This window comes from Pelodiscus sinensis, chromosome 14 (assembly GCF_052426305.1).
Source record: "Pelodiscus sinensis isolate ZL-2025 chromosome 14, ASM5242630v1, whole genome shotgun sequence".
Classification (NCBI taxonomy): Eukaryota; Metazoa; Chordata; order Testudines; family Trionychidae; genus Pelodiscus; species Pelodiscus sinensis.
In genome coordinates, this window is record NC_143065.1 from 18,832,051 (window position 1) to 18,846,013 (window position 13,963).

The 13,963-nt window shown below is 47.7% G+C and overlaps 1 protein-coding gene across 1 annotated transcript in view; it reads left to right on the forward strand.

The window, feature by feature from the left end:
- PRTG (protogenin) overlaps positions 1-13,963 on the forward strand; it is a 148,320-nt gene that overhangs the window by 115,913 nt on the left and 18,444 nt on the right. Inside the window, exons 14-15 of the mRNA XM_075897295.2 lie at positions 11,665-11,792; positions 12,649-12,819. Of these exons, the coding sequence (XP_075753410.2) occupies positions 11,665-11,792; positions 12,649-12,819 (299 nt within the window). The remainder of the gene's footprint in view (positions 1-11,664; positions 11,793-12,648; positions 12,820-13,963) is intronic.

A 13,963-nucleotide genomic window follows, 5' to 3' on the forward strand; every position in this document is an offset into this window, starting at 1 on the left:
TCAGAGGAGGACTTAGAGCGTGGAGCTGCTGTCTCAGGCTAGCCGAGGGCTGTGCTTAAAGGGTCCCGACCCCCACCCCGGACAGACAGTTCTCAGGGGTGCCCCGCTTGAAAACCAGTCCTGGCTTGGAGTGCCCGGAGTACCCACACTGGGCACATCACAGCACTCGGCCATCAGCCCGGCTGCACTTGCCACAGGCTGCCATCTGGGGAGAGGGGGCAATTGGGGGGCTGCAGGAGAGCTTCCACCCGAAAAGCCCACAGAGCCAGCCCAGTCCTCCCCATCGGGGATGCGTACACCATTCCTCCCTCACCTCCTTCCACTTACCCTTCTCTAGTCCCTCTTCTTGATGTACAAAATAAAGGGACAATTGTGTTCAAAAATTGAATCTGTCTTTATTGAACAAAAGTGGGTGATACTGGGAAAAGGAGGTGGGAGAGGGGAAGAGAGAGGCTGGGAGAGGGGAGGGCAACTAAAATGATCAGGGGTTGGGAACAGGTCCCATATGAAGAGAGGCTAAAGAGACTGGGACTTTTCAGCTTAGAAAAGAGGAGATGGAGGGGGGACAGGATAGAGGTCTCTAAAAGCAGGAGTTGGGTGGAGAGTGTGCATACAGAAAAGTTCTTCATTAGTTCCCATAAAGAAGGACTAGAGGACACCAAAGGAAAGGAATGGGTAGCAGACTTCAAACTAGTAACAGAAAGTTGTTCTTCACAAAGCAAAAAGTTAACCTGTGGAACTCTTTGCTGCAGGAGGCTGTGAAGGCTAGAACTAGAACAGAGTTTAAAGGGAAGTGAGATCAAGTCATGGAGGTTGGGTCCATGGAGTGGTATTAGCCAGGGGATAGGAGTGGTGTCCCTGCCCGAAGTTTGTGGAAGGCTGGAGAGGGATGGCATGAGACAAATGGCTTGGTCACTGTCTTTGGTCCATCCCCTCCAGGGTCCCTAGTGTTGGCCGCTGTCGGCAGACAGGCTACTGGGCTAGATGGACCTTTGGTCTGACCCAGTACGGCCATTGTAAGCTCAGGGCTCAGGGTCGGGGGTCTCAGTGGACCACCTTGATTTTCATGGAAACCTGCTCCTGGGTGACCAGGCTGGCAGCTCTCCTGCCCTAGACGGCCACTTTCCTGTGCCTAGTGCGGAGGTCGTGGACACGGTCCACGATGTCCGCAGTAGCCCAGGCGGGTGCCCGCCTCTTGCGGTCCCGGGCAAACTCCCGGGAGCCGCCAGCCTGGTCCCGGGAAGAGGGGGAGGGCTGGGGGGCATCGGGTGGGTGGCTCGATCCGTGCTAGGTGCAGGGTCTGCTGGCTGGGTGCTGGCAGGCTTGCACCTGGCACGGGCACCGTAGCCAGCCCGTGCCCCTTTAAGGGGTCCGGGGCCAGGAGGGGGGCAGACGAGTTTCCCTGGTGTTGGCCAGAGTGGCCACCAGGGAGACCTGGGGAGGGCTATCCTCCCACTAGTTCGAATTAAGGGTCTACACAGCCCTTAATTCGAACTAGCTAGTTCGAACTAGGCTTAATCCTCGTAAAATGAGGTTTTCCTAGTTCGAACTAAGCGCTCCGCTAGTTCGAATTATATTCGAAGTAGCGGAGCGCTAGTGTAGCGCCTATGAAAGTTAGTTCGAACTAACGTCCGTTAGTTTGAACTAACTTTGTAGTGTAGACATACCCTCAGTGTTTAGTTAGTGTAAATAGTTAGTGAAGATAAGGGAGTTTTCTCCCTTTTAGCCGCTCCCCAGCTGATATGGGGATGCCAGGGTCACAGGGGTTCAAGCCGTGTGCGAAGGTGTGCGAAGTACTTGAAACCTAAGCCCTGCAGTGACCCACATGACTGTTGCTTGCAGTGTCTGGGAGAGAGCCATTGCACAGACAATTGCAACATTTGCAAGAGTTTCAAGCTGAGAACAAAGCATTAGAGAGACTCTAGACTCAAGTTTGTCCTCATGGAGTCCTAAATGGCACCCGCCAGACAGACGGCTGCCTCTTCGAAATCCTCGAGGCACCGATCAGTCTCCAGCATCGAGGAGAGAGTCCAACCTTAGGGGCAGGTCTCCGGAGAGGCGCGGCCACAAGGTACACCCTAAGGAGAGGCACTTGGCCTTAAAGGCGCACTGGGAGGTCCTGGTACTGCCAAGGCAAAGGTGTAGTCCTTCTCAGAGTGAGAGTCCAGTGCCGCATAGTTGAGGAACTCTGGCAGCCATCAACCCCAAAGATGTTTGATGTGGCATGGGAGCTCATTGAGTTCTCTTCCCTGCACTTCGAGGCCTCGGTACTGCCTGTGCTCCAGGCCCCGAACCCAGCACGGCCCGAGGGGCCGCAGGACATGGTGACCATGCAGGTGAACCAAGCACTGCTTGAACCGGCACCAGCCCAGTTGTGGACGATGTCAGTACCGGCACTGGGTCTTGAAAGCACACCCTTCAGTAGCACCGGGGATGCTGCCACTGTAGATCCCTCTAGCACCAGCAGCTTATGGGGCTCACTAACGTGGACCTCCGGTGCTGTCTTACAGTGTTCCAGTGGCACCTTTTTGTTTGGGGCCTCCAGAACTGCAGCCTCTTCCCTCAACACAGATGATGGTCCCGCTGGCACCGGGCCTGATGCACAGGGGGATACTGGAGGCCATGAACCAGCACTGAAAGGAGCATAGGTCACCGGCCCTGCTGTGGTCGGCGTTGGATTATTCCTCAGAGGCAGAGTCGGTGAGCTCAGGGAGGTCTTTATATAGATCCAGATCTCGGCACCGCTCTCATTCTAGCCACAAGCCCCAACGCCAAAGTCCATCGGTTAGCCAGACATGGCCACCATCAGGCCCAGGATCCACCTCCCTCAGGGTCAATATTGGTATCTCACCATGACAATGTCCCATTGGCAACCCATGTCCACAGGGCCCCTGCTTCGGAGTCAGCCCATTCCTGCAGCAAGGTGGTGGTGAAACATCCTCCCCCACAGTCGAAGGGACGAGCCCTAGAACTGCATCTGCGATGTAGGGGTCAGATCAGGAGGCCCCTCCAGCAGTAGCCCCAGCGTAGGGGACGGAATTGGTGGAGGAACAGCTGAGGTTCAGGGAGTTGATGTCTTCCTCACTTGATGAGGCCTTGGGGGACCCTGCCGCTCTGCTCCCATCAATGGATGATAGGGCACACCAAAACTTGCTCAGGAGGTTGGCAGCCAACCTGGGAGTCCATGCAGAGGAGGTCCAAGAGGGGTCTGACCCAATGGTGGACTTCCTCACGGTGGCCACCCCTGGCAGGGTGGCACTGCCACTTAAGAAAACAGTGGACAGGATGTCAAAGACCTTGTGGCAGATCCCTGCCTCTATTCCCCCAACACGAAAAAGGGTGGAGAGGCATTATTTTGTTTCCCAAGTGGAGCATGAACACTTCTTTACACACCCTACTCCGGGCTCTTTGGTGGTACAGGCTGTGGGGCAAAAGGAGAGGCAGGGCCCACGCCCAAGTCTAAGGAGCCCAAGAAGTTAGACCTGTTGGGGAGAAAGACCTATGCCATGAGGGGGTGTAGCTCCACATTGCCAATCAACAGGCTATGTTGAGCTGGTACACTTACGATACCTGGGCGGCCATGGACAAGTTGAAGGACTGTCTCCCCCAAGATTCGAGGCAAGAGTATAGTGCCATTGCAGAGGAAGGCAGGACAGTGGTGTGGACGGCACTGCAGGCAGCATTGGATGCTGCGGACTCAGCGGCTGAGATGATGGCCATGGGCATAGTAATGAGGATGAGCATGTGGCTGCAGGTGTCTGGCATCCCTCCCAAGGTAGAGAACACTCTGCAGGACCTTCCCTTCGAAGGGTCAGGCCTTTTTTCGGACCAAATGGACTCAGAGCGACATAGCTTCAAGGACTCTATGGTGAACCTAAAGTCTTTGGGGATTCACACTCTGAGCCTGCAGAGAAGGTCGCTCGCCTCCAGACCATCCACAAAGCCTTCCAGCAAGGGTCTGGCCCTGACAGGGGCAGAAGGAGGGGCCATTACAATGGCTGCAGTGACTCTAATAGGAGCAGGTGCAGGGATTCAAGATCAGACTTGGATAGAGGGTCCACCCCACTTCTAACCTGCAGCCCAAGTCCTCATTTTGAGGGTATGCTCGAGGACAGTCTTACAGTCTCTCCACTGTCGATCCCCTTTGGTTGTCAACTTTCATAAATGAAGAGAAGTCCACGCTCAGCCCCACGCAGGTGATAGAATTCATGGGTGTACACCTGAACTCTACTGTCGAGAGGGTGTCCCTTTCCAGGGCCAGGTTCATGACCATGAGTTCCATGATCGTGACCCTCCAGAGGTCCCCTATGACAACAGCGAGGACATGCATGAAACAGCTGGGCCACAAGGTGGCTTGTGGCAAGGTACGCCAGACTGAAACTCTGACCCCTACAAAGACGGTTGTTGAGCATCCACAATCCAGCATGTGCACTGCTAGATGCGGTAGTCATGCTAACGGAGGCTGTGCTCCCCTTGCTGGACTGGTCGCGACAGGAGAGGATGGCCTGCTCAGGGGTCCCGTTTGCCAGACAGAGCCTGTTGGTGCAGCTGTTTATTGACGCATTGGATACGGATGCTAAATGGAAGTGGGAATCCTCAGGAAACTAGGTATGTGGTCCCCCAGGGAGAGTTCCCTGCACATAAATGTCAAAGAGCTTAGGGGGGTCAGGTTGGTGTGCCAGGCCTTTCTTCCCCAACTGGAGAACAGAGTGCCTTCAGTGTCTATAGACAACCCGATGATCATGTATTATATCAACAAACAGGGTGGAGTTCGTTCCTCTCCCCTCTGCAGGGAAGCCCTATTGCTGCGGGAGTTGTCACCCAGAATATCCACCTTGAGGTGACTGTCCTCCCTGAGACCAGCAAGGTTCTAGCGGACAGGCTCAGCAGGTTCTTTCAGGCCCACGAGTGGTCCATCAGACTGGATACATTGTAGAAGTCTTCTGGAAGTATGGTTATCCCCATCTAGACCTGTTCGCTACTCAAGGGAGCACCCGGTGCCAAAGCTACTGCTCATTCATGGGTCAAGGACAGAGGTCTCAGGGGGACGCGCTGCACATTCAGTGGCCTCGGGAGCTATTGTATGCATTACCTTCATTCCCTCTGATCACAAGGTCCTTCTCAGGATCAGGAGGTTTGGGGCCGCAGTCATTATGGTGGCACCAGCGTGGCCTTGACAACACTCGTTTACCACCCTGTTGGACCTGGCAGTGGAAGACCCAGTGACATTGCCATTAGTTCCAGACCTGATCAGTGAGGACTTGGGGGAGGGTAGGCTATGCCACCCGAACCTCTCGGCCCTCCACCTAGCAGCATGGAACCTGCGTGGTTAACGGGGGTGGAGCAACTTTGCTCAGAGGAGGTGCAGAAGGTACTTCTGGAGAGCAGAAAACATTTGACCAGGGCAGCATATGAGGCCAAATTGAAGTGCTTCGCCCTGTGGGTAGAGCAGAAAGGGACAGACTCGATGTGTGCCTCAGTCCCTTTTATTTTGGATTACTGTCTGCACCTCAGACACCAGAACCTTGCTACATCTTCCCTGAAGGTTCATTTAGCTGTGATTGCAGCCTTTCACCTGGTGGAGGGACAGAGGTCTGTGTTCGCCAATATGATGGTAAAGCGCTTCCTGAACGAGGTAGACAAGTTGTTCCCTTACACGCGCCTTCTGGTACCCCCCCAAGACCTCAGTCCTGACAGGACTTATGAGGGCCCCTGTTGAATGTTTAGCCACCTGCTCTCTGAAGCACCTATCGTAGCAGGTGGCATTCCTGATCGCGATTACCTCAGCTGGAGAGTTTGGGAATTGAAGGCTCTTACTTCAGAGCCCCCATACACAATTTTCTTTAAGAACAAAGTTAGGCTATGTCCAGCTTTCCTCCCTAAGGTGGTCTCACATTTTCATATGTCTCAGGACATTTATCTACCAGTTTTCTTTCGGAAACACCATTCCACACCTTGGGAGTAGGACCTACATTCCCTGGATGTTAGGAGGGCTCTAGCATTCTATATAGAAAGGACAAAGGAATCCTTGTCCACAAAGGAATCCTTTCCGTAAATCTCCACAACTTTTTATTTCAATAGCCGAGAGGATGAAGGGTTCACCAGTATCAGACCAATGCCTATCCTCTTGGATTACCTCCTGTATTAGGGAGTGCTATGACCATATGGGTAGGCCCGGGCCTCCTCTGACAGCTCATTCTATGAGAGCGCAGGCAGTGTCCATGGCGTTTGTTGTGCAGGTGCCCATTCTTGACATTTGTCAAGCAACTACATGGTCCTCTGTACACACATTCTCTGATCACTATGTGATCGCTCAGGAGGCCAGGGTAGAAGTGGCCTATGGGAGGGCTGTGCTGCAGTCTATTGTAAAGTAGGTGCTGATAGGCTCCGACTCCATCTCCTAGGATACTGTTAGGGAGTCACCTAATTGGAATAGACATGAGCAAGCACTCGAAGAAGAAAAACGGTTACTTACCTCGTAACTGTTCTTCAAGATGTGTTGCTCATGTCCATTCCAACTCCCACCTTATCTCCCCTTTGTTGGAGTATTACGGCTAGAAGGAACTGAGAGGGTGGAAGGCCAGCAGGGATATAGCGGCACCGATATAGCAGCATCCCTCCAGGGGGCTCCCTGGCTGGCCCAACAGATACTGCTAAGGGAAAAAGCTCCGGGATCCGTGCATGCGGTGCACGCACACCTAATTGGAATGGACATGAGCAACACATCTCGAAGAACACCAGTTCTGAGGTAAGTAAGCATTTTATCTCAGCATGCCACTGAGTGCACTGAGACCCAAAGAAGTGTGCAGGATGGTGCGAAGTCCAGAGCCTGCCTGTGTGGGCGGGGACAGGTTTTCATGAAGAGGCTGCACAGGCTGCAGAGAGGAATGCCTGGCTCTGCAACTGTATGGGAAAAGGAAGTCTGTCTGCGGTTACCTCTCCAGCTGGATGAGGTGGGGACACACCATGGGCTGGCCAGCTTTCATACCGCTGCTACTCCACTCAGGCTGCCTGTTTGGGATCCTGGTGCTCATCAAGATATAGCCAGGTCCCTACCTGGCCCTTGTCTGTGCATATGGTCCCTATTGTTATAACTGATCGGTGTAGGAAAATTTAGTGAGGAAGGGACATCTACGTCCACCTGCTGCCGTGTGGACACATGTATGCAGCGGGTGTGGCACCACATGCCCTCTGCCTGCTTCTGCAGAGCCAGATGCTTGTGGACCTTCTCCACTATGTGAGATATGTGTATGTGTAATACTCCGTTCTGAGCACAAGTAGGCATCTGTACCTGCAGGATCAAGCTGTGCTTAGCTCTGGTGTGGCTCGCATCCATGTGACAGGGCTGCCCTTTGCACTAAGCATGTTCAATTGCATTTGATCAGCTAATAGAGTAGTCGATGGAATTTCCATCGACTACTCGATTAGTTGATAAGAGGGGAAACTGTAGATCTACAGCAGAGTTCACTCCCGCTCTGCCTTTTAAATGTAGTAAGAGCCACCTGGCTCTTACTACATATAAAAAGCAGAGGTGCAGCGCCTGGGACTGGACACAAGTTGGGACAACTGAGTCCTGGCTTGCACCTGGTCCCTCACTGCACCTCTGCCTTCCCCTTCCTGCCTACCCCCCACCGCAGAGATGGTGCTGAGGGGAACTGGCTCTTAAGCCGGCTCCCCCCAGCATCACTCATGCTTCCCCCCCACCCTGTGCTGCCTCTGATAGAGGCAGAAAAAGGGGGAGTGACTAGTGGAGTAGTGAGTGACTCGACTAGTTGCTTACATCCCTAGTTTCCACCACTGTCAGGATCAAGTCCTACCTCTGGTTCTGACAGTTACCCCGCTATGACCTTGGCCTCCATTTTTTTTCTTTAGTTTTGGGTGCCTGATTTGAAATTGTAGATGATTTTCTGTGGTACTAACCACCCAGAACTCTGCTCAATTTCAGCAGGAGTTGTGGATGTTCAGGATGTGTGGAAGTCTAGCCCAGGTTGTCTCAAGATAAGCATCCAAAATTAGAGATATTTGCACCATAACGTATTTGCTTCAATTTTCCCATTAGAAAAATGGGGTTAATATTTACTTGCTTTCACATGGGATGCTGAAAGGATCCCACATGGGATGCTTGAAAAGGACTTAGTATTAGGCTTTGTCTACACTTAACAGTTTAAAGCATTGAAACTGAAAGTGCATAAACCACCTCTGCAAGGGGAGTAACTAACGTTAGCTATGTTGCCAGCACCATGCGGGGAGATGAGGCTCTGTGCCAACAGCCTGCACATACTTTAGCCTGCATTACTTTCTGCAGCTTGGGAAGCAACGCGGGCTGAAGGATGTGCTGGCTGCAAGAGGCTCTGTACATTTATTTTAATTTCTATTTTAAACTTTTGTGGGCCCCTAAAGTAGCATCGCGAACCACCAGCGGTCCATGGATCACTGGCTGGGAACCACTGCCTTAGACCAGTGGTTCCCATGCCATGTCACACCCCCAGCTTTTAATTAGCCCCACTCACTGGGGTTCCCCATAAAGGAATTCCCTTCCTGCCCACTTCCCCTTGCAGCAGCAGGGTGAGTGGGGTGGCTGGCAACCGGATCTGCTGTGGCTGGAGCCGGAGTGTGGTGAGCCTGTCCCTACAGGGGCAGCCTCATCGTGGCTCCATTCCAACTCTAGTGGCCACTGTGAAACCTGGCAGGTGAGCTCATGTGGAATGGCTGCAGCACTTGGCTGGGGCCAATTGCTGCATGGAGAGCGGCTGCAGTGCTCGGCTGGGGCCAGGTGCACTACAAATTGAGGTAGGTTTCAACCTTGAGAAAACAAATTGAGGCTTTCACTCCCAATGTCTATTATTTCTGCAATAGATGCAGCATCAAAATAGGCCATTTGGATACATAGTGATTGGAAGCATGATAATTTCATAGTTCTCCATTCTAGGGAACGGAGATTGAGTGTGATGGATAAAAAGCGACTAATTATAATCCTCCCAAATTGGGATCTTGTTCAGTCTGGCATTTATAATGTGACTGCAGATGCTGTGTTCTCATTGTTTTGCCACCAACCCTGAAGGCTTAGCAGATCTACTTCTTCAGAGTACATGTGCCCCTCCTTCTACAACAGAGATTTACTCTGCAACTGAGTGACAGGCAAGGGCTTTGCAGCAAGAAGCAACGTGTTCACAGATCCATTCCCATATTATATTTCACTGTTAGAAAGGTGAAGGGGAAAACACTGTTCTGGAAAAACACTCTTTGATGGCAGAAGGAAAAAACTAAATATTCTGGGTTCCTTCTGGGGTATGAATTGTTTTCAATTAACCAAACCTCTCATCCACAAGCTTCAAACTCCAACCTCGCAGATATAGCATAAAAATGTACGTTATTTTATGATTTATTTCTGGTAGTGCCCTCAGTGAGATGACTGGGGCTTGGATTGACATTTCTACCTAGCCTTGTTCTCCTTCCAGTGACTTATCAATGTCTTTTGGATTGAAAACATGTTTGTTTGATTACATATCTAATAAATGACTTCTTAAAGAGGACTTGTACGTACACACACGCACACACACACACATATACACACACAAACAAATCAGATATTTATTTACATTAGAATTTCAGGTCTAGAGGACTCTAATGGCTGGGAAGCGTGTGGGATAACACCATAAGTGTCAAGGGCCCACTTTGAGAAACACTGTATTTAGAAGAATTAGTAAACTAGCTGCAGGCATCCCTGTGATTTGTTAAAATAAGGAACAAAAAGGAATAATGTTACTGATCTAAGAAAAGGTTCTGCTCTTTGACTTGCTTGGTCTTTAGAGCTTCAGAATGAGGAATTACCATATAGGAGACTAGGTGGTTTTGTTTCTGATCAATACCATATGCTTATCAGTGGGTTTCCTCTGGGCATCTGGCTGGGTTTCTTTTTTCCTTGGGACTAGCCCAGGAAAATTCAGGGCATGAGCTGTTGTGGTGCCCTCCATCTTTACCTTGAGCTTTAAAGTTGTGATTTGAGCTTGTTACATCCCAGAGCATCTCCCTAGGGATTTTCTCCCTAAGGATTTTCTAAGCAGTGTGGTGAATCACAGCTCACATGTCCCAACAGCACATGTGGAGTTAAGTTTAATCTTTGATCTCTTCTGGAGGCTCTCCTCTGACAGGCAAATTTTTTGCAATATCCATCCTAGATCACAAAGATGTGCTTTATTTTTAAAAATACAAGATCATGGGAGTGTTCCCTGTAAGGAGAGTGTTCGAGCGGCCACCAAGGAGAGACTCAAATGTGTGGAGAGCGGCTGCCCCGACTGCCAGGGCTAAGCACTGTGTGAAGGGCAGCTGCTCCGGCTACCGGGGCCAAGTGCCGCATGAAGGGTGGCTGCCCCTACGACTCTGTTCTCCCTTCCCGCTGGGCGTAAGCCTTCCTCTGGCCTCCAGCTACTCCCAGCCAGTGCACACACACATTATTATGCATTATTAAATACAAAGGAAAATATGAATGTGCAGAATGAGTCAACATGGTCAGATCTGATAACTGCTGCCTCTAACTCTGGTACAATTGAGGCAAAAGGTTTGGACTGGAGAATAATCTTTAAAAAATATTAGCAACTGTTTTATTAGTTTTTTTTTAAATGTGTGTGTGTGTGTGTGTGTGTGTGTGTGTGTGTGTGTGTGTGTGTGTGTGCAGGTGCAGCAGTTTTTAAAATTATTGTTAACCATCATGTCCCCTCTCCTTTGATTTGCCTCATACTATGGGCTATGGTTACAATGACATCTATTGTGTGCATACAGATGCAATGTAAAATAACACGTGACCACTTAAAATTACCATAATGAATATGCAGATACATTAATTACCATAACAAATGTACAAATATTTCAGTGCCGGTCCGCCAACAATTTTTGAATGAGTTTGCTGTTCCCTGGTATAAAAAAGGTTGGGAACCACTACCTTAGATGATGAAAACTTCTGCCAGTGCTAAGTATTTTGGCTGTGTTTATTAATAATAAAGTATTGCACAGGTGTTCAGAAAAGGCAAAGCATTTTAAAACTAAATTTTACTTGATTACTAATACAATTACCTCTATGAAAAAATGCAAATACATGCGTGTGTGTGTGTACATGTAAACTCCCTGACTTTAAAATTGGATTCAGTATAATTTTCACATTGTTACTTGTACTTAAAATAATTGCAGCAGGGCAGTAAACTCCCATTTCTGACAAAAATAAAAAATTGCAAATACAGGCTTGCAGAATTTGAATACAGAAGATGGAAGTAGCACATGGGAGATTACATAAATGGCCAGAGGCAGATTCTATGATCTGTGCTGTCAGTTTAAATTCAAAGTTATTCCTCTTATGTCAGTACAGCCAGTCATGTTAACCCAAGTTATCACTAAGAGCAGAATTGGGTCCTGAAGAGTCAAAGCAGATCCAAATTTCTCAATTTTGTGAGTAACATCTAAAGATGAATAAACTGATTTACAAACATCACGCTAGCACCTGGAGTAACGTTAACTGATGGATAGCTCAGAATAAGCTTAACTGGTCCACAGGACTTGCCATGTTCCTCTATATGGGATGAATTGCGTATTAGTACCCACGGAATCTCATCTGGATTTGAAACCATCAACTACTCTTAGTATTAAATGTCTTTTATTAATTCTTCTGTATAGGTCGGAAACTCACATGTTGGTTCAAGGTCTAGAACCAAAAACCAAGTATGAGTTTGCAGTTCGACTGCATGTGGATCAGTTATCTAGTCCCTGGAGTCCAGTAGTTTACCATACCACACTTCCAGAAGGTAAGGGCAATAGGGAAGGGTTATGGTTAGTCAATAATAATACTGTGCTCAAAAGGAAGTTTTCTGAGTCAGTGGGCCTGAAAATGCTAGTCTGTTTTTTGAGTTTTGTTAAGTTAATTTTGTCTTTCTTCTTTATCCCAGTTGCTTTGCTATTGTTCCTGTTTGTATGGATTGTCTGCCTAATTACATTTCTGCACACTCTTGCTGTTTTGAAGATATGAAATTGTATAGGAATTCTAAGAGAAAATCCAAGTTGACGGAGTATAAAATATAACTTTCTTCCTCCATAAATATAATTTGTATTAAAATAACATAAATAAGAGTTTTGAATTATCATGTAAAAGGGACACAGTCAAATTGTAAATCATATACTGGGGGGGGGGGGGAATCTTTATCCATGTTATTAAAATCTGAAACTATCAAAACAAACTGTGTTAAAAATCCAATTTCCTATTCAGTATTTGAGATGCTTGTTCACTTATTTGCATTTGTCAACTTGAACTATGAAAATCTGTAAAAGTCAGTTTCACTTTAACCTTGTCTGTGCTGCACTATTTGAATGGCATACGCACTAAGGGAAATGTTAGTTTGTTTATCCATTGGAATGAAAGGAAAATCAGGATCTTAAGATTTTTTTTTAAAGCTTGATTTTATAAAATCTAAGCTGTAGACTAAATTTTAACTGAAAAGAAAGTGCCTTTTGAGGACACTGATGTATGTTTGCCCAGTTATCTATTTAGAACATAGCTTCAGCCATTGCTATGGTATTAGGAGCTTTACATCTCTTTTCTTTGGAGTAATTTTAAGCACATATGAATGTGTTTGCCCTAATAATATTGTGCTACTATCCTCCCAGCACCAACTGGCCCTCCACTGGCAGTGAAGGTGACTTTGATAGAAGATGATACTGCTTTGGTTTCCTGGAAGCCACCTGATGGTCCTGAAACAGTTGTTACTCGCTATACTATCCTCTATGCATCTAGGAAGGCTTGGATTGCTGGAGAGTGGCAGGTGCTACACCGAGAAGGTAAACTGTAATAATAAATGCTAGTGTTGGAAAAGCTATAGCAATCAGGAGATGAAGACATACAACCCCTTTGAGAACACTTGGAGAGAGAGATGCTCTTCTATAAATAGCCGCTCACCAAGAGCTGCTGTGTTCTCAGTCCCAAGGGAGGGCAGAAGCAAAATGCAGGACAATGTTGCACTTTACATTGTCAAGTGATGGCAGCCATTGAAAGAATATGTAGCCAGAATATGATCCCTCCTTATTTTCTCGTATAGCTGTATTGGATTTGCAGTAGTAGGACTTAGCTTTCTGAAGAGCTGCATCTCAACAACAGGCATCTATTATTCCTAGAAAAATATTAATATGAAGATCAGAATACATATCAGTAGTTTAGGATAAATAACATTTTGCCAATGATGTAATTACCTTTAAAACAAGCATCAAAAACCTAAGGAGTTGTAGGGCATAGTAGTGCAATAGGTAACTTTTGAAAAAGAAATATCCAGGCTTAATTATTTTGTTTTCATTACTGAAAGTTTGTCAGAAGAGGCTAGACTCTGGAGTCTAAAATACTGCCATTTCTTTCAATGAGAGTGAAGCTAAGTGAATTTGGGGAATGATGGATGCCCCCTATTCTGTCAGGAAGTGGAGACATACAACCCCTTTGAGACTAATTGGAGAGAGATGCTCTTCTGCAAACAGCCGCTCACCAAGAGCTGCTGTGTTCCTTGTCCCAATGAGAACATTCGGTAGGGACGGCAGCCATTGTGAAAGGAGGTTGTTCTCTATGAAATTCTGTGTAATAGAACATTTATCAACTGCTTGAAAGGAAAGGTTCAGCCATAAAGAATAACACCAGAAAGACCATTGATCCTAAAGTCTTGAAATGTAGCCAATACCTGAGATTTCAGTGAGATTACATGTTATCCCACTATTAAGATCATCGGAGTCCAAAATGGTCTGACACCCAGTGCTAAATTTCTTAAAGGACCTATATTTTAACTCATAAACTTATTAACAGATTTACTTGTCAATCTCAGAAAAAAATATTTGTAATTGAAGTGCAAGTGCTGTAACATAGGAGAAGACACACTGTATTTAGCATATAATATTAAGTGGTCATATCCCTGCTTTAAGTATATAGTTCAACTCAGTCTTATCT